Source organism: Rhinoraja longicauda, chromosome 2, assembly GCF_053455715.1.
Source record: "Rhinoraja longicauda isolate Sanriku21f chromosome 2, sRhiLon1.1, whole genome shotgun sequence".
Lineage (NCBI taxonomy): Eukaryota > Metazoa > Chordata > Chondrichthyes > Rajiformes > Arhynchobatidae > Rhinoraja > Rhinoraja longicauda.
Genome location: NC_135954.1, coordinates 87,353,893 through 87,377,400, shown reverse-complemented (window position 1 = coordinate 87,377,400; position 23,508 = coordinate 87,353,893). Strand labels below are relative to the sequence as shown.

General features: G+C 45.4%; 1 protein-coding gene across 2 annotated transcripts in view; it reads left to right on the top strand.

The window, feature by feature from the left end:
• Positions 1-23,508, top strand: part of tfpi2 (tissue factor pathway inhibitor 2) — a 50,693-nt gene that overhangs the window by 7,411 nt on the left and 19,774 nt on the right. Inside the window, exons 2-4 of one of the 2 annotated variants that reach the window (XM_078422801.1) lie at positions 405-593; positions 3,784-3,987; positions 6,141-6,234. In XM_078422801.1, the coding sequence (XP_078278927.1) occupies positions 405-593; positions 3,784-3,987; positions 6,141-6,169 (422 nt within the window). In that variant the 3' untranslated portion in view covers positions 6,170-6,234. Of the gene's footprint in view, positions 1-404; positions 594-3,783; positions 3,988-6,140; positions 6,235-23,508 lie in introns of those variants that run through there. The other variant, XM_078422794.1, reaches the window with a different exon arrangement.

The following is a 23,508-nucleotide window of genomic DNA, read 5'->3' as shown; positions in this document are numbered from 1 at the left end:
CAGCATCTACAGTTCTTTCCTACATATCTTAAAATATTGCCTGCTGCCGTGTTTGGTTGGCTGTCCTCAAGTGGTGTTTTCAAATAGATATTTGACCAGAAGCAGGTGGTCCTTACATTGGTGGGTGCAACATTATTGCTGAATCCAATGCAATAGTGGCCCAAAATCTACTCGCCTACGCTCACTGTTTAGAGAGACTGGAGGTGATCATAAATGTGATTTTATTTAGAGTGCTAAGGCAGTAATTGTGCCTTGATTTACACAGGCTCCACTTAACCACCTCATTTTGAATTCTATAGTCTGCACATACCTTAGTTTGGATTTTAATAATTTCTTGTTTCCAGACTCCAACATTTGGACTCAGTCTATACAGAAACTACATGTAACAATTTGTGTTTTTCTAGACAAGAGTGAGGGTACCTACATGTGCTTACTACCAATGGATACCGGCCCCTGCAAAGCCTTGTTTCTCCGCTACTTCTTCAATCGTTTAACTCAGAAGTGTCAGATGTTCCCTTACGGTGGCTGCATGGGGAATGAAAATAATTTTGAATCGAAGAAAGAATGCCTATCACGTTGTGGACGATTTATTCGTAAGTTTCTTCTCAAGTCTTTAATTTTCTGATTCAGTCATGCAGCTTGGATTTGGTTAAAAACAAAATGTGACTGTGAAATTCCATGATTAATTGAAAGACTTTAGCCCATTTTTTGTTATATAGTCAGCAGAATCTACATTAGTGTGCGTGCAAATACTAACTAATCCTTTACATGAATCACATTCAAATCCTCCGCCTAGGGTGAAATAGCTCCAGACCTTGCCTCACCACAAAATTGCAAGCAATCGTTCATGTCCTGGATTCTGGACTTCCTTACCAACCAACCACAGTATGTGAGGGCAAAGGACCTGGTCTCGGACAGGGTGGTCTGCAGCACTGGGGTTCCACAGGGAACAGTGCTAGCTAGCTCCATTCTTGTTCACCCTGTACGCTGCGGACTTCAGGCACAGCTCTGCAGACTCCTATCTACAGAAGTTCTCTGACGACTCTGCCATCGTCAGCCTCATCACGGGCGACGAGGACAGGGTGTACAGAGAACTGATCAAAGAGTTTGTGGACTGGTGCCAGCGGAACTGCCTCCGGATCAACGCAGGGAAAACCAGGGAGATGGTGGTGGATTTCCACAGGCGCAGCCAGGTCCCCCCGACACCGGTGAACATCCAGGGAATAGACATCGAGAGGGTGGATTCCTATAAGTACCTGGGTGTCTACCTCAACAATAAACTGGACTGGACTGAAAACACCAATGTGCTATACAGAAAGGGCCAGAGCAGACTTTATCTGCTAAGGAAACTCAGGTTCTTTGGAGTGCAGGGGGCACTCCTAAGGACCTTCTACAACACGGTGGTTGCATCAGCCATTTTCTATGGGGTGGTCTGCTGGAGCAGCAGCATCTCAGCGGCGGAAGGGAAGAGACTCGACAAGCTGGTCAGGAAGGCCAGCTCTGTCCTGGATTGCCCCTTTGACTCAGTGCAGGTGGTGGGAGAGAGGAGGATGGTGGCAAAGCTAACATCACTGCTGGACAACGACCCCCACCCCATGCAGGACACTGTCACTGCACTGAGTAGCTCCTTCAGTGACAGACTCCTTCACCCCAAGTGCATGAAGGAGAGATATAGAAGGTCCTTCCTTCCCGCTGCTGTGAGACTGCACAACCAGCACTGCTCCCAGCAGGCAAGTCAACAATAACAGCTAAGAACTCACGGAAAACTGAGGACAATTTATGTATCTTCTATTTATAATGAATGATCTCTTGCTATCCACTTTGCTGCTGTAACACTGTAAATTTCCCCGGTGTAGGACAAATAAAGGAATGTCCTTAATTCAATCCAGGCACAAATCTTCTTTGTCAGGCTATGGAGCTTTAGAGTGAAAGATTTTTTCTTTAGATCTTAGGCCCAAAACAAATGAGCACCTTTAAATTAGAGTATAGCAGAACTGCAATGGCAAGTGATCATAGAATGGGCGTCATAGGTCAACCTGAAATTATCGATTAATTGATTGATACTTTATTGTCACGTGTACTTGGTACAGTGAAATTCTTTGTTTTACATACAGTACACAAGAATGCAAAGAGTCGCCACGTAAAGGGAGCAAGTTACAAAAGTGTTCGGTATAGTCCCTCTTTAGACTCATCCGCCCATCCCTGAGTCCCACCTTGTTCTCTGTGTTCACTCCACAGCGGGTCCCTCTTTGTTCTCAGCGGCATGCCCTCGACCGACAGCCAGGACTCACGCGGATAATGCTCTCCAACGGCCCTCCTCACTCCCCAACGGCCCTCCTCTCTCCCCGATGGCCCTCTACTCTCCCCCCCGACGGCCCTCCTCACTCCCCGACAGCCCTCCTCACACCCGACGACCCTCCTCTCCCCCCGATGGCCCTCCTCTCCCCCCGACGGCCCTCCTCTCCCCCCGACGGCTCTCCCCGATGGCCCTCTACTCTCCCCCCGACGGCCCTCTACTCTTCCCCCCGACGGCCCTCTACTCTCCCCCCCGACGGCCCTCCTCTCACCCCGACGGCCCTCCTCTCACCCCGACGGCCCTCCGCCCCCCCCCCCCCCCGACGGCCCTCCTCTCTCCCTGACGGCCCTCCTCTCTCCCTCCCCCCTGACGGCCCTCTACTCTCCCCCCCCCCCCGACGGCCCTCCTCTTTCCCTGACGGCCCTCCTCTCTCCCCGACGGCCCCCCTCTCTTCCCGACGGCCCCCTTCACACCCGACGGCCCTCCTCTCTCACCGACGGCCCTCCTCTCCCCCGACGGCCCACCTCTCTCCCCGACGGCCCTCTACTCTCCCCCCCCGACGGCCCTCTACTCTCCCCCCCGACGGCCCTCTACTCTCCCCCCCGACAGCCCTCTACTCTCCCCCCCGACGGCCCTCCTCTCACCCCGACGGCCCTCCTCTCACCCCGACGGCCCTCCTCTCTCCCTCCCCCCCGACGGCCCTCTACTCTCCCCCCCGACGGCCCTCCTCTTTCCACGACGGCCCTCCTCTCTCCCCGACGGCTCCCCAACAGCCCGCCTCTCTCCCCGACGGCCCCCCTCTCTCCCCGACGGCTCTCTGCCCCCCCCCCGACGGCCCTCCTCTCTCCCCGACGGCCCTCCTCTCTCCCTCCCCCCCGACGGCCCTCTACTCTCCCCCCCGACGGTCCTCCTCTTTCCCCGACGGCCCTCCTCTCTCCCCGACGGCCCTCCTCTCTCCCCGACGGCCCCCCTCTCTCCCCGACGGCCCCCCTCTCTCCCCGACGGCCCCCCTCTCTCCCCGACGGCCCTCCTCTCTCCCCGACGGCCCTCCTCTCTCCCCCCCGATGGCCCTCTACTCTTCCCCCCCCCCCCCCCGGACGGCCCTCCACTCACTCCATTATGAGACTAGCATGGAAGTCAAAATATCTTAAAACATTGAATTTTTTTTTGTTTGCTTGGCTGCCTTTGAGTTGTATATCCAAGTACCTTTATGACCCTTGGCAGATGGGTTTTCAATAAGTGTGTGCAAGAATATTGCCACATCTAATGCAATGGTGGCTCAAACTCCACTCACCCATACTCAATGTCTAGAGAGACTGGGTGTGATCATAAATATGATTTTGGCTAGTTGCCTTCTCACTGCTAAGGCAATAATTGTATATTGATTTACACTGGTTTCAGTCAACCACCATATTATGAATACTACAATCTGTTGGCACCTTTACTGGATGATATTAGTTTGGATTTCAATTATTTCTTGTTTCCAGGCAGCGACTTTTGGATTTACTCAGACACGGGTCAAATCTGCTCTATGCCAATCGATGTGGGCCCCTGTAAAGCCATGATCCCTCGCTTTTACTACAATGCTAAAACTCAGATGTGTGAGCACTTTGATTATGGTGGATGCAAGGGGAATGAAAATAACTTTTTAACATATGCTGACTGCCAAAAACAATGTGGCAAAACTATGAGTAAGTTTCCACTAAAACATTTAGTTTTTCTATTTAGTCTTGCATTTGGATAAAAAGAAACGGCGACAAATGTGAAGTTCTCTGATTAATTGAAAGATTTCAAACAGTGTAAACTGAATAGCAGACATCTGAAAGAAGCAAATGGGGCTCGACCAGGCTGAGGCTTAGTTGGCAATTTCATAGGAAGTACAGAAGGCACTGGGGACATCATTGCCGATCATCCCCAGTGATTTCCTAATATCTGGAACTGAAGGGTTTGATAAACTTTTTTATTAGCTTAATGCCAATTAAAACTAACAAAGAATATACAACATGGAATAGTACAGCACAGAAACAGTCCCTTCAGCCCACAATGTCAATGCCAAGACCAATTTTCCTCTGCCTGCACATATTCCATATCTCTCCATTCCCTGTATATTCATGAGCCTACCCAAACATTTCTTAAATGTTACTATGGTATCTGCCTCTACCGCCAACCCCAGCAGCATGTTCCAGGTACTCACTACCTGTGTAAAAATCTAGCCCTGCACATCTCCTTTAAACTTTATTCCTCTCACCTTAAAACTATGCCCTATAATATTTGATAATTGGTCATTTGATTTGATCAATTGATAATTAATATCAAAATGATAATTCCATCCTGGGAATGCAGCCTAACCACAGTCCAAAAAAGATATATCATAACTTCCTTATTTTTCTACTCAATGCCACAACCAATGAAGGCAAGCATACTGTATGCCTTTTTAACTACTCTATCTACTCGTGTTGCCACTTTTGGAGAGTTGTGAACTTAGACCCCAAGACCCATTTATTCATCAATACTGTTAAGGTTCTTGCCATTAATTTTATACTCCCCTTATATTCAACCTCCCAAAGTGCGATATCTCACACTTGTTCAGATTAAACTCCATCTGCCATTTCTCTGCCCATTTTGGTAGATGATCTATATCCCGCTGTATACTTTGACAGCCTTCCTCATAGACTGTGATCCCAGCAATCTTGGTGTCATCTGCAAACTTACTAACCAATCCACCTACATTTACGTCCAAGTCATTTATATGTATTACAAACAGCAGAGGTCCCAGCACAAATCCCTGTGGAACTCCACTGGTTGCGGAGTTTCAGTCTGAACATTGCCCTTCCACCATACTATCAGTAAGCCAGTTCTGAATCCATACGACCAAGTTACTGTTAATCCTGTGCATCTTAATCTTATGGAACACCCTATCATGGGGGGACTTTATCAAATGCCTTATTAAAATCCATGTAGATAATATCCATTACCAAACCTTATTGATCACCTTCGTCGCCTTCTCAAAGAACTTGATCATGTTGGTAAGACACCATCTGCCATGTACAAAGCTATGCTGATTGTCCCTAATTAACTTATACTTTTCCAAATGTGAATAAATCTTTTCCACTAGCTTCCCTACCGCTGATGCAGGCATCACCATCCTATAATTGCCTAGATTCACTTCCCTTCTTCAATAAAGAATCAACATTAGTTGCCCTCCAGTCCTCTGGGACCTTGCTTGTGGCATGAGAAGATGTATAGATCTTCATCAAGGATCCTGCAAATCTTTTCTCTTGCTTCTCTCAAAAATCTGGGATAGATCCCAGCAGGCCCTCAGGATTTGTCCACCTTAATGGTCTCCAAGAGCCCTGACATCTCCTCTGTCTAGACCTTAAAGTGTCCTAGACTTTAGAATCATCCATTCATTTGAATAAGGTTACTGAACTTAATTTAAACATTTCCAAGAGCTTTTCTTTAAAGATGAGTACAGTTTGGCAGCACATATGTAATTGCATTTAATAGGGGGCAGGAATGATCCTCTGCCACTTTCTTGAGAGAGGTACTTTTGGCTGGGGATGAGCTCCGTTGAATCAATCTTATTGCAACGTCACAACTAGATAGATAGATAGATAGATAGATAGATAGATAGATAGATAGATAGATAGATAGATAGATAGATAGATAGATAGATAGATAGATAGATAGATAGATAGATAGATAGATAGATAGATAGATAGATAGATAGATAGATAGATAGATAGATAGATAGATAGATAGATAGATAGAACTCTTTAACATGAAATGCAACATGAATGAAGAGAGTATTCCTTTCCTTCATACTACTTATTCTTTCTTTCAGATTTGGGGGACCTATTGCAATTTCAGTGAAATGTCTTTGGACTTTAACATGGCCACAGGCAATACCCCAACTGGATTTCTCATTGATTTCTTCAGAATATAAACTACATACTCTGTTATTATATAATAGTTTACTGGGTGTTCATTATGTTATTCCAAGACCAAGTTATTTGTTTAATAATCAGATTAAATTATCTGACTACAGAAATGAAAATTGTGACTTTTGATTCAAACAATACAAATTGAATAATTGTTCACAATCAGCATTTCTGACTGGTAAAACAATTTTAATCAATTCTTTCTGCACCAATTCCTTTTCATATTCCGCAATCAAAAGTTTTACATTGTTGTCACTAGTCATTCTGTCACTGTGGATTAACTAACCTTTACTTCTGCTCCGCAATCCCTCTTTAGCCAGTCATTCCATACAATGTATGTATTCTGAGACCCACATGCAACTCAGAAAATTTGAAGACCTAGTTTGCTGGCAAATTTGGTTTTCACATTTTCGATTAATCACCACTATAAACCTTCCTTCAGAGATGACCATAAAAAGTTTCTGATTAAAGTCTATTTACACACACACACGCGCACACACACACACACGCACACTTTTTGGCCACCGTTGTGGCCACATTTTCAAGCAGTACAATAGCAAAGAGTTAAATGTAGCATTTCTGAACTTAACTGGGTAAAAGAAACAACATGAATTAGTACTATAACGGCCGACTGCTTGTCCATTCAAACAGACGTACTCTTACTATCTCCTGACAGCAAAGGAACTACAAATTGTAAGGGAATCCCTGAGTTCAGGGAAATTCCAGAGCTCATAGAGGATCACCATTATAGACAATTTAGTGTCAGGAAACATCAGGGAGGCCTCCATTGTGTATAGAAACATGTTTGACGTGGCAGATGATATGCACAATTAAAGGGCGGGAAAGTATGACCCTCACCCACCCTCCCTAATATTATACTGGCCAATGTACAGTCCCAAGGGAATAGAGTTGATGACTTAAGGACAAGACTGCTTTATCAAAGAGAGATGAGAGAATGCAGTGTGCCCTGTTTCATTGAGACATGGCTCACTCCCAGCTCCCCAGACCCAGCTGGAAGGACAGAACGGAGGCATCAGGGAAAGGGAGAGACAGTCATCATGATATACAGACGTAGCAATTCTATCCAACACTTGCTCTCTGCTCCTGGAGCACCTGGCGGTGAAGTGCCATCCACTTCTACCTCCGAAGGGAATTCACCTCCACCATCTTGACTGAGATCTACATCCCACCCTAGGCAGATGACTGTCTAGCACTAGAGGAGCTGCACACAATGGTCATCAAATACCTGACGCATGCCCCAATGCCTTTCTATCATAGCCAGGGACTTCAAAAGGGCCAACTTGAAGAAATCACTTCCAAACTACCACCAGCATATGTCCTGCAACAACCTTGACCACTTCCGTAACGCCATCAGAGCTGCCTATCGCTCCAACCCTCACCATCACTTCGGGAAATCCAATCATTCAGCGGTGCTGCTTCTCCCTGCACACAGGCAGCATCTGAAGAGCGCACCCCCAGAGGTGAGGACAGCACAGAGCAGGTCAGCTGAGACAAGGGAATGACTTCAGGAATGCTTTGAGTTGTTAGAATCGGTGATGTTCAAAGACTCGGCAATGGACCTGAATTAATACATCACAATTGTTACCGGCTTCATATGGATATGTGTGGAGGAGTATATTTTCACCAAAAACATCCAAGTGTTCCCCAACCAGAAACCTTAGATGAACCTCGAGGTTGGCAACCTTCTGGGGACCAGGTCTCGGGCATTCAAGTCTGGAGTTGCAGATCCATATAAGAAGTCCAGATATGACCTTGATAATACTATCATAAAGATTAGAAGGGACTTTTGCTTGAAACTGGATAATGAGATGGACATGTGGCAGCTGTGGCACGGCTTGCACTTCCCACAAGGTGAAACCAGGGTGCAGCTCAAGTGACAGTAAAGCATCACTCCCAGATGAGTTCAATGTGTTCTAGGCACACTTCGATAGGGGGAACACCAGTGTGCCTTCCCGTACTCCCATAGCCCCCAATAGTGTAGCAATCACAGTCACCAAGGCCAAAGTCAGAAGATCCTTCAGGAGGGTGAACCCTTGGAAAGAGTCTGGACCAGATGGTATACCAGATTGTGTTCTCAAAACCTGTGTAAATTAATGGGCTAGAGTTTATGCAGATATCTTCAACACTTCCTTACTGAAATCTGAGGCTTCAAGCTGTTTTAAAAGGGCATCAATAATACCTAAAGAAGAGTGAGGTGGCATGCCTCAGCGACCTGACATCGGTGGTGATGGCATGCTTTGAGAGGTTGGTTGTGGCTCATATCAACTCCGACCTGAGCAAGAACTTGTACACGCTACACATTGATGCACTCATAAAGAAAGTCTATCAACGTTTCTACTTCCTTAGAAGATTGAGGTGATTTGATATGTCGACGAATAATCTCTTGAACTTCTACGGGTGTATGGTAGAAAGCATTTTGCATCATGGCCTGGTTTAGCAACTTGAATGCCCAGGAACAAAGGAGATTACAAAAAGTGGTGAACACTGCCCAGTCTATCATGGGTACTGAGCATCTTACCATGAAAGGGATCTGTACAGGAGTTTTATGAGACTTCAGAAGGGGAATAATCTTTATCCGGCTTGCACATTCCAAACCAGTGTTTGATAGAGTATTTGCAGGAGTGGGAACTGTAATATTCGTTCTTATATGCCACAACCATCACTTGAGTTTCCCTCATTGAACAAAGATTTAATTTTGCACTTATCTCTGTGGCTTGGTTTACATGGCACTGTGAAACTACCCGCACAGGCACCAATTCTGAAGAACTGTAGAATGTTATACACGAAAAGTAATTAATTATTATTTTAAAGTTAGACGAAGAAACTTAATTTACGAGATCCAGGATTAGTTTATTGAAAAGCTGAATGATTTCACACTATTCTCTGTTATATAGAGGCACATCATGTAAGCATAAGCCAAAAGGTTAAATACATCTTAAGAAGATAGTATTTTAAGAAGATAGAAGACACCACTTGTATTGAGATTAATACAATCAACTTGACTTGCATTTTTGTGTGCAAACAAACATCTGGTTAGCTTTTCTGATGGTGGTAGTAATAAGTAATAAGCATTTTCACTTTATCACTAACGAATCCATTGTACATGAATCGAGTGCAAAATGATCATTTTAGGCTGAAATGGATCCAGACCTTGTCTCTCCTGTGGAATTGCAGATGATCACTCCTGCCTTTAATTCAATCCAGACACGAATCTTTGTTGGTTTATTCAGTTTAAGAGTTAAGCTTTTTTTTCTTTAAATCTCTGCCACCTAAACAAATAGACTCATTTAAATTAGAACACAGCAGAGCGACAACCGCTACTGATCATGGAATGGATTGCAGAGTTCAGCCTTGCTTTATTTCCTGAAATTATTTGATAAATCAAAAAGATTAAAAATGTTCCTGTTGCAAGATTTTATAATTATTAATTTGATTAGAATCAATCAAACCTATCATATCTACTTACAATTCAGCCTGACTTTTATACCCTGAAAGTTGGCATAAGGCAAGATTTAATATTTCTAAGTTCTTAAACCTGGCTCCGGTCCCTTGTCTTCTTCCATGACCAGGTCATTATGCAAAATTGTATTCATCCCAGTGTAGTTATCATGTTAGTACTTCATTATCTGACAGTGTTCCAGGTGCTCAACTGTTTTGTTACTGTCATTCACTCTATATTTTGAGATTTGAGTTAAAATATCTTTAATACATTGACTGCAGCCGTGTTTGGTTGGCTGCTCTCAAGGGGTATTTCTCAGTAGCTTTTTGGCCTTAAGCAGATGGTTTCTCAATAGGTGGTTGCTCACCATTGCCCAAAATCCACTCACCTGCACTCATTGTCTGGAGAGATTGGGTGTGATCATAAATGTGATTTTGGCTGAGTGCCCTCTTACAGTGTTAAAACAGTAATTGTGAATTGATTTGCACAGTCTTAGGTTTACCACCACATTTTGAATTCTCCAGTCTGTTGGTACTTGTACTAGACAGTAATAATTACGATTTCAATTGTTTCTTGATTCCAGGCATCAGCATTTGGATGATTTCGTCGATATGTCGTAATATAAATTACTTGCAACAATTTGTGTTTTTCCAGACAAGAGAAATGTCTGCTCTCAGCCAGTGGCTGAAGGGCTCTGTTATCTCAATATCCTTCGCTATTTCTTCAATGTTAAATCACAGGAGTGTGAGAAGTTTATTTTTGGTGGCTGCGAGGGGAATGAAAATAATTTTTTATCAAAGAGAGACTGCCTATCGTACTGTGAAAGAACTATTGGTAAGGGTTTACTCAAGGGTCAACTTGGCTCAGTCCGCCTAGGCCTACGCGATCTCCCTGTTGCTAAACACTTTGAGTCCCCCTCCCATTCCCACACTGACCTTTCTGCCCTGGACCTCCTTCGCTGTCAGAGTGAGGCCCAACGCAAATTGGAGGAACAGCGCCTCATATTTCGCTTTGGCAGCTTGCAACCAAGCAGTATGTATTTTGATTTCTCTAACTTCAAGTAACCCTTGCTTTCCCCCTCTCTCCGTTCCTCCCCACCCTAGTTCTCTGACTAGTTTCACTGTCCTCGTAGTTAATTTTACTGCTTGTATGCCTCGTAGTCACCTTCCCCTCATCCAACAATGAACCATTGTACATTTCCTTGATCATCGTCTGTTTTGATCCTTCCTTTTCACAATGCTCTTACATGCTCTTTGAACCCTCTCCTCTCTTTTCCCTCTCATCTGACTCTCACTCTGAAGAAAGGTCTCGACACATAACTCCACCCATTCCTTCTCTCCAGAGTTGCTGTCTGTCCGCTGAGTAACTCCAGCATTTTGTGTCTATCTTCAAAGATTTATTTGTCTGATTTAGTCATGCAATTTTGCCAAGAAAGCATTTGGATTTGGATAAAAAGAAAAGGTGACAAATGTAAAACCCTGATCAATTGAAATGTTTTAAAACAGTAACTGAAAATCCGATATTTGAACGAAACAACTGATGGAGCTGGATTAGGCTGAGGCCTAGCACGCAATTCCATACCGGAGCTCAGAACGGACTGGAAGAACCATTGCACCTCCTTCGGTGATTCCCTAATGTCCTGATCTGAGAAATTTGCCAAGAAGCCATTTGGATTTAGATAGAAATGTGACATTCACTGATTAATTGAAAGGTTTTAAGCAGTGAATGGATAGATGTCACCACAGGCTCATTGCCAGATGAACCATCCTGCAGAGATGATTACTCAGAACATGATGGGTATATGGAATGAGCTGCCAGAGGAGGTAGTTGAGGCAGGTACTCTAACAGCATTAAAAAGACACTTGGACTGACACATGGATAGAAAAGGTTTACAGGGATATGTACTAAATTCAGGCAAATGGGACTAACTTAGATGAGGCATCTTGGTTGACATAGACAAGTTGAGCCGAAGGGTCAATTTCTATGCTGTCATGTGACTCCATGACACACACATATACATGCTTCAGTGGGTTGAAGAAATAAAAACATGCTTCATAGTGCACTGTTTAAGAACAGCTGCCACCTTCTGTGTTTTTTTAAATGTACGAACATTAGAGCAGGAGTAGGCCACCAGGCCCCTCAATCCTGCCCCACCACTCAATATGTCCACGGCTAATCTGCACTGGCCTCAACTCCTCTTCTGTGCCAGTTCCTGAAAACCCTTACGTAAATACTTTTACTAGTCAGTAAAAGTTTAGATTTCAACTGGGTTATTGTTCATGGGTGCCAATATTACAGTTTGCTCCCTTATCATGCAGTTTTGCAGATGTTACAAACTACAATCTGTATTTTTCCAGGGAAGAAAACTGAATGTTCACTCCCACATGTCCAAGGACCCTGTAAAGGCAGGTTCCCTCGGTATTACTACAACACAAAACGCATGAAGTGTTTCAGTTTTACCTATGGTGGTTGCAAAGGCAATAAAAATAACTTCACATCAGAGAAAGAATGTACATTGCATTGCCAAAAATCTAAAAGTAAGTAACCATTGCTCTTTCTCATGTTGTATTGCCAAAAGGGTGTGTGGTACAGGGGAAAGGAAACTAAAGAGGAAGGGTGGGAGTTCCTGCTTGGTCGTACAGTTCTATAGTGGGTGTGAGCAGCCAACATCCAGACAATCAGTTCCTGCTGGTTCGTACAGTTTTATAGTGAGTGTGAGCAGCCAACATCCAGTCAATTACATTTATTACAATTACATTTATTGAGCAAAATTATTATTTTTAAACAAAGAACGCAGGCAGCAACTGTGGAGGGAAATGGACAGAGACCTGATAGTGAGGGGTAGGGGTGAGCCAAAGCCCGGCAACAAACGATAGGTGAGGAGAGGGAGAGAATTTATTGGCAAGTGGGTGAAGATAGGGACAAAGGCAAGAGGTGAAATGGAGCAAACGGCTGTCAGATAAGGAAGAAAGTGGAGTGAAATGTAAAGCCAGAGGGAGGAAGGCGACAGGAGGGAGAGGGAAGAAAGGGTATTAAAGGGAAACAGGGGAGTCGGGGATGGGAGGGGTGGGAGATGAGCGGCAGGAGGAGGAGAAAGGGTGATGGATTGGTGAGAGAAAGGTGTGCGGACCGGCTGGGGATGACAGGGGAATGAGAAGGGAGTTCGGAGCGGGTGGAGAGGGGGGTAATTAGAATTAGAGAAATCAATGGGCATATCCTGTAGGCTCCCCAAGCAAAATCTGAGTTTGTGTGTGGCCTCACTCTGGCAGTGGATAAGGCTGCGGATAGAAAGGAATGTACAGAAATGGGAGGAGGAGTTAAAATGATTAACAACCATGAACTGCAGCAGTCCTTGGTGGACAGGGCGCAAGTGTGTTCGGTGCAATTGTCACCTCGTCTGGTCTCGCCAATGTGGAGGAGATTACCTCGGGAGCACTGAATGCCATTGACAAGATTGGAAGAGATGCAAGTGAATCTCTGTCTCACTAGAAGGGCTGTCAGTGCCCCTGGATGAAAGTGAAAGAGGGGTGGGGACATGAATTACATCTCCTGCAGTCGCAGGGGAAAATGCCTGGGGAGGCAGGGTTGGGTGAGGAGGGGTGGTGGGAGATCAAAGAGTTACATGGAGAGTGGTTTTGAGGAAACGAGAAAGGGATGGGGATGAGAAGATGTTTACCCTATCCTGAGTCCCTCATTTTCATTTTATTCCCCCTCTTTCCTCTCCCCCGTCCCCTTCCACCTATACCCCACCATGCGTCTTTGCATTTCACTCCCCCTGTTCACTCCTTATCCAACACCTTTTTTCTCAATTTCACCTCCAGCCATTGTCACTCTCTCCACCCATCTGCTAATCCCCCACCTCTACTGTATCCACCAATCACTTGCCAGACTTTGCTCCCTCTTACCACTCTTTACCAGCTCCCCCCCCCCCCCCCATTCCCACTCTATCAATCTGAAGAAGGGTCTTGACTCAAAATATCATCTTGTCCATTTCCCTCCACAGATGCTGGTTGACCTGCTGAGTTCCTCCGACCTGTTTTTTCCTTAAGATTCTAGCAGCTGTAGTCTCTTCTGACTCCATTTAAATTTATTCTTGTGCCAAATGGATTTCTATTACTATTTGGTTAATTCCTGTTCCAAATCACTAAACATTCTGCATGAAAGACAATCGTGTAATCGTGCTTTTTTCAGCATTATTTTATTGAGAATTAACTGGATTAACTGAAATAACCACCCTCTGTGGGTTCGTGTTGATCTTTCGACTGTACGCTTCTTGAAAGAATCCAGCCTTGAGTGTCTGGCGTGACTTCCATACCAGTCGCACATTGGAAGATGTCAATCCCAATGCATGCCGTGAAACATGATTGGCAATCCCAGGAAATCTCAAATTTGGGACCACAGCACTGTACTTTGATCACTATAAGTCCCACACTACTGTTGATTGATGGTTTCCCTCCCCCTTGGAGTTCACAACCACCCATTGTTCCACCCCGTGACCCATTATAGCAATCTCCCGATCACTCCACGATCCTGGACCACACACAATCCAAGATTGCAACCCAGCTCAGATGGTCAACAATTCACCCAATTGCCGACAGCAACCAACACATCTCGACTTCCATTTTAGTTTAGTTTAGTTTAGAGCTACAACCGTGGAAACAGGCCCTTCATCACACCGAGTCTGCACCACTCACCCATACACTAACTCTATCGTTCGCACTTGGAGGAAATTTACAGAAGCCAATTAACCTACACGTCTTTGGAAAGTGGGAGGAAACCGGAGCACCCGGAAAAAAACCACGCAGGAGACAGAGAGAAGGTACAAACTCCATACAGACAGCACCCGTAGTCAGGATCGAACCCGAGTCTCTGGCACTGTAAGGCAGAAACTCCATTACTGTGCCGTCCATTTTGTTTTGAATCAACCGACTCTCACAAGTGTAATCTCTGATTCAACCACTGCTTGACTCCTGTGGTCACCGACCCAGTTTGTGAACCAAGTCTCCAGCTCCAATCCCCTACAGCTCCCTCCCTCACCGACCAGACAGTGCCGGGTTAACATAGTAGCAAAAGTAGCATTTGCTATGGGCCCCGCATTTTCGAGGGCCCCGCACTAAATGCTTGCATGCTAAATGCTCGAAATCGGCATCCCACTGAGGGGCACTGTGTTGCGCGTGCCGCTCCCCAACTGCCACAGTTTGAATTTGTTGGCGGGACTGTGTGGACCAATAGGCAGCCGGCGCATCACCGCCCAACCGCCCAGTCTCTAGTCCTCTTACTCCACACATCTCCGGCCTCACCCAAACACCTCACTCTTCTGGACCTCTCTGCTTGAATATTGGCCTTGTCTCCCCACACATCCCGGCCCTCTCACTCCTCGCTCATCGGCTCTCAAGTCCCCGGGCCACTTTCACCACCTCATCATCCCCCCCCCCCCCCCCCCCCCCCCAGCTCTCCCACTCCTCCGGACCTCCTTCTCCCTACTCCTCTGGCGTTCTCTCCCCACTCCTCTGGCACTTGCTCCCCCGAATCGTCCGCTGCCCACTCTTCCGCATACCTCCTGCCTGTTCTTTCCCTACCCCTCCACCCCTCCCTCTCCTTGCTAGGGTCTTCTCTCTCTCCCCACTCCTCCGGCCCGCTTGTTCTCCCCACTCCACTGGGCTCCTCTCTCCCCAATCCCCCTTCCCTCTCGCTTCCCAGACTTTTGTCCCTCCAAATAGCTACTGTTCCAGTCCTCTTCCGCCAATTTACCTCCCCTCTTTATTTCCAGTCTTCTGTCCCACTCTCCTTCCTCTTCTACATCCCACACTCCCCCTGCGCGTCTCCATTACGCTCTCCCCATCTCCTGCGAACCTCTTTCCCCCACACCTCCCTCCATGCCCCCCCCCCTCCTCTGGCCATTACTTTCCATTTCTATAGGCACTTTCCCTCACACTTTTGGTACAGCAGGCAGTGAAGAAAGCCAATGGAATGTTGGCCTTCATAACAAGAGGAGTTGTGTATAGGAGCAAAGAGGTCCTTCTGCAGTTGTACAGGGCCCTAGTGAGACTGCACCTGGAGTACTGTGTGCAGTTTTGGTCTCCAAATTTGAGGAAGGATATTCTTCCTATTGAGGGCGTGCAGCGTAGGTTTACTAGGTTAATTCCCGGAATGGCGGGACTGTCATATGTTGAAAGACTGGAGCGACTAGGCTTGTATACACTAGAATTTAGAAGGATGAGAGGAGATCTTATCGAAACGTATAAGATTATTAAGGGGTTGGACACGTTAGAGGCAGGAAACATGTTCCCAATGTTGGGGGAGTCCAGAACAAGGGGCCACAGTTTAAGAATAAGGGGTAGGGCATTTAGAACTGAGACGAGGAAAAACTTTTTCAGTCAGAGAGTTGTGAATCTGTGGAATTCTCTGCCTCAGAAGGCAGTGGAGGCCAATTCTCTGATTGCATTCAAGAGAGAGCTGGATAGAGCTCTTAAGGATAGCGGAGTCAGGGGGTATGGGGAGAAGGCAGGAACAGGGTACTGATTGAGAATGATCAGCCATGATCACATTGAATGGCGGTGCTGGCTCGAAGGGCCGAATGGCCTCCTCCTGCACCTATTGTCTATTGTCTATTTTCTCAACCCCCTCAACCCATCCGTACCTCTCTCTCTCTCTTTCTCTCTCTCTACTCTTCTGGCCCACACTCCCAAAATCCTGCGACTCCCTCTCACCCATCCCAAAAGGTCGGCCCCTCTTTCTCACCAATCCTCCGGCCTTCTCTCCTCACTTCCCGGGCCCTGTCTCCTCCTCCACTCTTCTACCACCTCCTCTACCCACACCTTGCATGCCTCTCAGCATCCACTGCTCCAGCACTCCCTACCCCTATTCCATCCCTCTCACCCCTATACCTCCAGTCCTGCCTCTATTCGCTCCTCCGGCCCTATCTTTTCCACATTCCTCCAGCCCTCCCTGTCTCTACTTCTCTAGCACCATCGGCTCCCACTCCTCTGGCCCTCTTCTCACAATCCTTCGTCATTTTCCCCACGGTGGTGCAGTGGTAGAGTTGCTGCCTCACAATGCTTGCAGCACCAGAGACCCGGGTTCGATCCCAACCACGGGTGCTGTCTGTACGGAGTTTGTAGGTTTTCTTCGAGATTTTCAGTTTCCTCCCACACTCCAAAGATGTACAGGTTTGTAGGTTAATTGGCTTGGTGTATGTGTAAAATTTTCCCTAGTTTATGCGGGGATCGCTAGTCAGTACGGATGGTGGTCCGAAGGGTCTGTTTTTGCTCTGTATCACTAAACTAAACCCCTCCGTCACACACTCTCTGAGAGTCCCGTATTAGGCCCGCGGTCGCTGTAGGCCCGGACAGTGTAGGCTAACGGAGCTCGTTAACGTTAACAGAGTTTGTTGTGCGGGGCTGAGTGTGTTCGGGGAGGGGGGCCGAGGGTGCGGGGCGAGTGTGTTCGGGGAGCGGGGCCGAGTGTGTTCGGGGCCGAGTGTGTTCGGGGAGCGGGGCTGAGTGTGTTCGGGGAGCGGGGCTGAGTGTGTTCGGGGAGCGGGGCCGAGTGTGTTCAGGGGGCCGAGTGTGTTCGGGGAGCGGGGCTGTGTGTGTTCGGGGAGCGGGGCTGAGTGTGTTCGGGGAGCGGAGCTGAGTGTGTTCGCCGAACGGAAGTTGCAACCCGTCTCCCGACCCGGGCGGCTGTCATTGGTGGAGCAGGTGCGTGTGGCCGCAGGCTGGGTGAGGTCACACGGGGAGCGGGCGGTGACGTCACCTTGTCCCGTATATAAGGCCTCTTTATAACATATGCTACGGGCCCTGCACTAGGTAAATCCGGCCCTGCTACCAGAACCCTACCCCAGGCATTGGTTTTCCTTTACATCATGTCTGGGAGTTACGATGTAACGATTCACTCAAACAAATTTAATATGCCACGACAATCTTCATCAGTCCAGAAACATAAGTTACTTGGACTAAGAAAACAACGTGAAAAAAGAAAAAAATAGGATTAGGTGTGCCTCGTATGTAAATTTTAAAATGTGACATAAAATACACCCACTACCTTAACAAAGATTGAAATAATGATGGCCTATGTTCACAATGTACATTATCACCTTGGTGTTTAATTCGCTGTAAGTCAATTAAACTGATTGACTGACTCAACATCTTTTACTCAGTCCTGAACTACTATCTACCTCATTGGTGACCCTCAGACCATCTTTGATTGGACTTTACTGGCTTCACCTTGCACTAAACGTTATTCCCTTATCATTATCTATATTGTAAATGGCTCAATTTTAATCATATATTGTCTTTCCACTGACTGGTTAGCATGCAACAAAAGCTTTTCATTGTATCTTGGTACACGTGACAATGAATTAAACTGAAACTTTAGGTTCAGGTTAGTTCACTTCTACTAGACGGCTCTTTTCTGACTGATTGCAGTAACGTTCACCTCTATTCCAGCAATATTGTACTAAACCTGAAAGTGTTAGTGACCCTAACTGCAGTGGTTGGACCTTCAGCATTGCTGTGTTTTACCGGAGTGTTGGCACAGACAACTGTGCAGGACTCCTCCAGAAGTGCTGTTCCCTTATACCATTGCTGACTCTTGCTACAGTGCTGGCCATTGCTGAGGTCTGATTCAAAGCAAGCCATGTCTACAAATACAACGGTTTTCTTTCTTGATCATGTTCATTTCCACCCCACCAGTCACTCAACAGTCCATTGCTACGTCAAGGATAATGGCTTGATGCCGTTAAATGTTGTCAGATATCATCTCTCTTTTGTAGTGCATGTCATTTGTGTAGTTATATACTTGAGTGCATCTAATTATTAGTTATTCTCCTGCAAGTCAGTAGAGGCCATGGTCCTTTTTGAGTGCTTATCTTGGTGACAGTGCTTTGTTCGAGGGCAGATGGGACTTTGGTTGATCTCTGTCAGGCCTGTGGCTGCAAACATGTACATTCAGCTCATTTATAGAAAATAAATAAACATCCTTTGTGATGAAATTGGGTTTGCTTCTTTTTTGTATGTTAAGATATAGCAAGTGAGGTAGGACTTGAGAAAAACTTTAGCAAGAGAGAGAAAAAAAATCCAAGCAGGAGAAACAACCACATGCTTTAAAAACAAATAAGGAAAGGAAATTGCGCATGACTGTAGATTCAACTGCAGCAGATGACTGTCGTACTCAGATGTGAGGAATGTTGTGAGATTCTGTCAACTTTTATTACATCGAACATACAACAGTACAGTGCAGGAACAAGCCTTTCAGTGCAGAGTGCTGTGGAGAACATAATGCCAAAACCAAATCACCTCTGCCCACACATAATTTATATCACTCCATTCCCTGCATATCCATATGTCAAAAAAATATATTAAAGTTTTAAGGGATTAGACATGCTAGATGCATGAAAAATGTTCCCCATATTGTGGGAGTCCAGAACCAGGGGTCGCAGTTTAAAAATAAGGAGTAAGCCATCTAGGACCGTGATGAGGAAAAGCTTTTTCACCCAGATTTGTGAATCTGTGGAATTCTCTGCCACAGAAGGCAGTGGAGGCCAATTCACTGGATGTTTTCAAGAGAGAGTTAGATTTAGCTCTTATTGCTAACGGAATCAAGGGTTATGAGGAAAAAGCAGGAATGGGGTCCTGATTTTGGATGATCAGCTATGATAATATTGAATGGCGGTGCTGGCTCAAAGGGCTGAATGGCCTACTCCTGAACCTATTTTCTATGTTTCTATCCAAAAGTCTCTGAAATGCTACTATCATATCTCTCTCAATCACCAATCCCCTGCAGCGTGTTCCAGGCACTCACCGCCCTCTATGTAAAAGACTTGCTCCATGCATCTCCTTTAAACTTTGCCCCTCTCACCTTAAAGCTATGCCCTCTAGTATTTGAAATTTTCTTTTTGGGGAAAAAGGTTCTGCCTGTCAATCATATCTGTGCCTCTCATCATTTTATATACTCCCATAAGATCTTACCTCTGGCATTCCAGAGATAACAATCCCAGTCTGTCTGTACTCTCCCTGGAGCTAATACCCCCAAATTCAGGTATCATTCTGGTAAACCACCTCTGCACCCTTTCCAAAGCCTCAAGTCCCAGTTAAACCCATGTATCTTATTTTGGATCAGCCTACAATGGGGTTTTTAATCAAATGTCTTACCAAAATCCATGAAAAAGACAACATCCACCACCATACCCTCATTGATTATCTTCATCATCTCCTCAAAAAATTTGAACAAGTTATTAAGACACGACCTGCCATGCACAAAGCCATACCGACTGTCCCAAATTAACCCATTATCTCCAAAATGGGAGTAAATCCTATTCCAAATGATCCTCTCCAATAGCTTCCCTGCCACTGACGCGAGGCTCACCAATCTCTAATTCCCCGGACGTTCTCTACCTCCCATTTTAAACAAAGGAATGGCATTAACTACTCTCCCGCCCTCCGGGACCTTGCCTGTGACTAGAGAAGACGCAAAGACTTTCATCAAGGATCCCACATTCTCCTTTCTTGCTTCTCTCAATAACTTGACATAGATCCCATCAGGTCCTGGGGATTTATCCACCTTAATGCTCTTCAGGAGCTCATCAACCTCCTCCTTCTTGATCTGCAACTGCCCTTACATATTAGTATTCTCCACACTGAACTCGCTATCCTCCATGCCCTCCAACCAGGTAAAAATGCAAAGAAATTGCACCTCACGCGCACCCGCAGACTCCAAGCACAAATCTCCTCATTTACTTTCGAGTGGTCATAACTTTCCTTCATTACCATTTTGTTTTTGACGTAGATGCTACAAACAACATCAATGATGGAAATAAGCAGGGTCCTTACATACCGTTTAGAGTGGAACCTGGGACAATCATGATTCAAATTAACGAAGGAAGTGGTTTATTTGTTTAAAAACAAAATCACGTTAACCCAAATCAAGTCATTCATAGTTAAGAGAAAACTACCAAACAACATTGTCTGAGTTTGCAGCTGAATTGAGAAAATAACACCATGCACTGGAGACAAGTAGCAAAACGTTGTTCCAGGGAAACCAAGTATTATATATTTATTTTTTAAAAGGATGTTACTGCTGTGAAGGGAAACAGATGCAGCCTGAATGTTGGTTCAGCCAAGGAATGTGACACATATGTGGTTTAAAAGACTACGTTGCAAAAACATGGCCCACCGAGTTGGTGCCAACCACCAATCACTCCTACATACTTGTTCTACGTTATCTCCCTGTCGCTACGTCATCCACTCCCTACAAACATGGGGCGATTTACAAAGGCTAATTAACCTGCCTTAAATGACCAAAGAAATTGTAAATTTAGTCAAAAAGAAAAAGAAAGAGTATGTAAGGTTTAAGATTACGAAATCAGACAGGGTTTTTAAGAAATATGAAACACATGGGAAAGCACTCATGAAAAATGTCGAAACAAGGAACTGCAGATGCTGGTTTACAAAAGAAAGACACAAAGTGCTGGAGTAATTCAATGGGTCAGCAGCACCCCAGGGGAACATAGGTGGCTTTTCGGGACAGGACAGTTTTTCAAACAGATTGAGGAGCAGGGGGGACAGTGAGGGAAGAAAACTGGAAGAGCTCATCCCTTCCCACCCAAACCTCCTCCTCCCCAAGGTGCATTCCCCTGCAAATGCATGAGAGGTAACACCTGTCCCAATACCTCCTCCCTCACCTCCTCCATCCAGGGCCCCAGCAATCCTTCCAGGTGAGACAGAGGCCACTTAATGTCATCTACTGCATCCGGTGTTCCTGATGTACATTGGCGAGATCCAGCAGAGACTCGGCTGATTCACCGAACATTTGCACTCGGCCTACTGGATCTCCTGGTTGCTAACCATTTTAACTCTCCTTCCCATTCCCACACTGACCTTTCTGCCCTGGGTCTCCTCCATTTCTAGAACGAGGTCGCACGCAAACTGGAGGAACAATACCTCATATTGGTCAGCTTACAATCCAATGGTATGAATATTGAATTCTCCAATTTAGGTAGCTACATCCTCTCCTTTCCCCCCATGAATCCCCCTTCTTTCCCCTCTCCTCTTCCCCCCTGTGCCCCACCTGGCCTCACACCTTTCTCCCCTCATGCTCCTCTGGTACCTTTTAGTTTGGGGCTAATTGAAATGTTAAATATTGAAGTGGAGCTCTTGGGAAAAACATATTCAAAAAGCCTGTATGTAACTAGATACCAAGTGGGAGCACCAGAGACTGAATGAATGGGAATGCAACCAATGTATTTCCACCTGCAGAATATTCCATCAAAGAATTGGCCACGGGGGTCTTTGTGCACCAAAATCCACTTTCACTTAAAGTAAATCCAATCACTTTTAACCCAGCCACACCAAATGCTGATGTTCAAAATCTAAAGTCACTAGGGTTTACCCAAGATCCATGTTAAACTGATGTAGCAAAAGCAAAATACATCTTCGAAAGATTGCAGGAGACTCTACTTCAAAAGTTCACTGTATTTAAACTGCAAACACAGGTTTGGATACTGAAAGCTGCAGATTGAGATCCAGTCCATCTGTGAATATTAACTCTCCAGTGCTCCCTGTAAACATTGCACATCAGAATGTTATGCTGGCCCTTAACATAAATGTAAACTGCCCTTGAAATCACTCCAGCTTGTGGATGTTGTTTAGTTCCTTTGAGATGGCAGTGCCTTGATAATTTAAAATATTATCTCACTCTCTGAAATTACATTAACCCCTCTGTTTGTTGCTATTTTCAAAGCACTGCTCCTTGTCAGAGACCCATTATTCAATACATATTCATCAATAATTTCCAGAAGTCAGCTATTTCACACATGGCCACTCATATTTGCACATACACACAGGGACCCTTGGACGAGGACACGAAGGTTCCTCTGTTCCTCTGTATCTCGCTTTCCCAAGGCTGTACGATTTATTGGTTATGTCCCACAAAAGCACCAAAATCTTAGTGAGATTAAATTCCATCAGCCATTACATTGTCTACATTACAAACTGATCAATATCTTCCTCTAGCATATGACAACCCTCCTCACTGTTAACAACGCCACAATTTTTACATCACCTGGATAGGGTGATGTAAACACCCATCATACTTCCCATATTCACATCTTAATCATTCCTGTAAGTCAGAAAGAGGAAGGGTCCCAGCACTGATCCCATGCAGAGCGCCACTGGTCTCAGGCTTCAAACCACAGAGGTAAACCCTCCACCTTTACCTTTTGCCTCCTATAAAAAAGTCAATTTTGGATCCAATTTGCCAATTTGTCCTGCATCCCTTGGGCTCTAGGCTATCGGATAAATATTCTTATATCTAGTACCTTGTCAAAGAGTCTTATTGAAGTCCAGAGAGATTACATCACTTGTACTCTCCTCATTAATACTGGAAAAGTCAATTAACTTGGTTGGACGGAATCTTCTGCTTACTATAGTACGCTGACTATGTCTGATCAACCCCTACCTTTCAAAGTGTACATTAATCCTGCTCCTCAGCTAGTGTGCCAATATTTTCCCTACCATTGTGTTCGAATCTCTGGCCTATGATTTCCTGATTTATCCCCGCTGTCCCACTTGAATAAGGGTACCACACTTTTTGTCCTCCAAGTCATCTGTCATCTCACGTGTCCAGCTAAGACTTAAAAATCACTCAGGACGACAATAATCTCCACCCTTGTTTGTAACAGATGACTGGGATACAGTTCATCCAGCCCTGAGGACTTATCTACCTTAATTTCTGCAAAGACATCTAATACCTTCTCCAGTACAAATGGATAATGAGACTATATATTACTCCTGTTTTACTGCATCGCATTAACC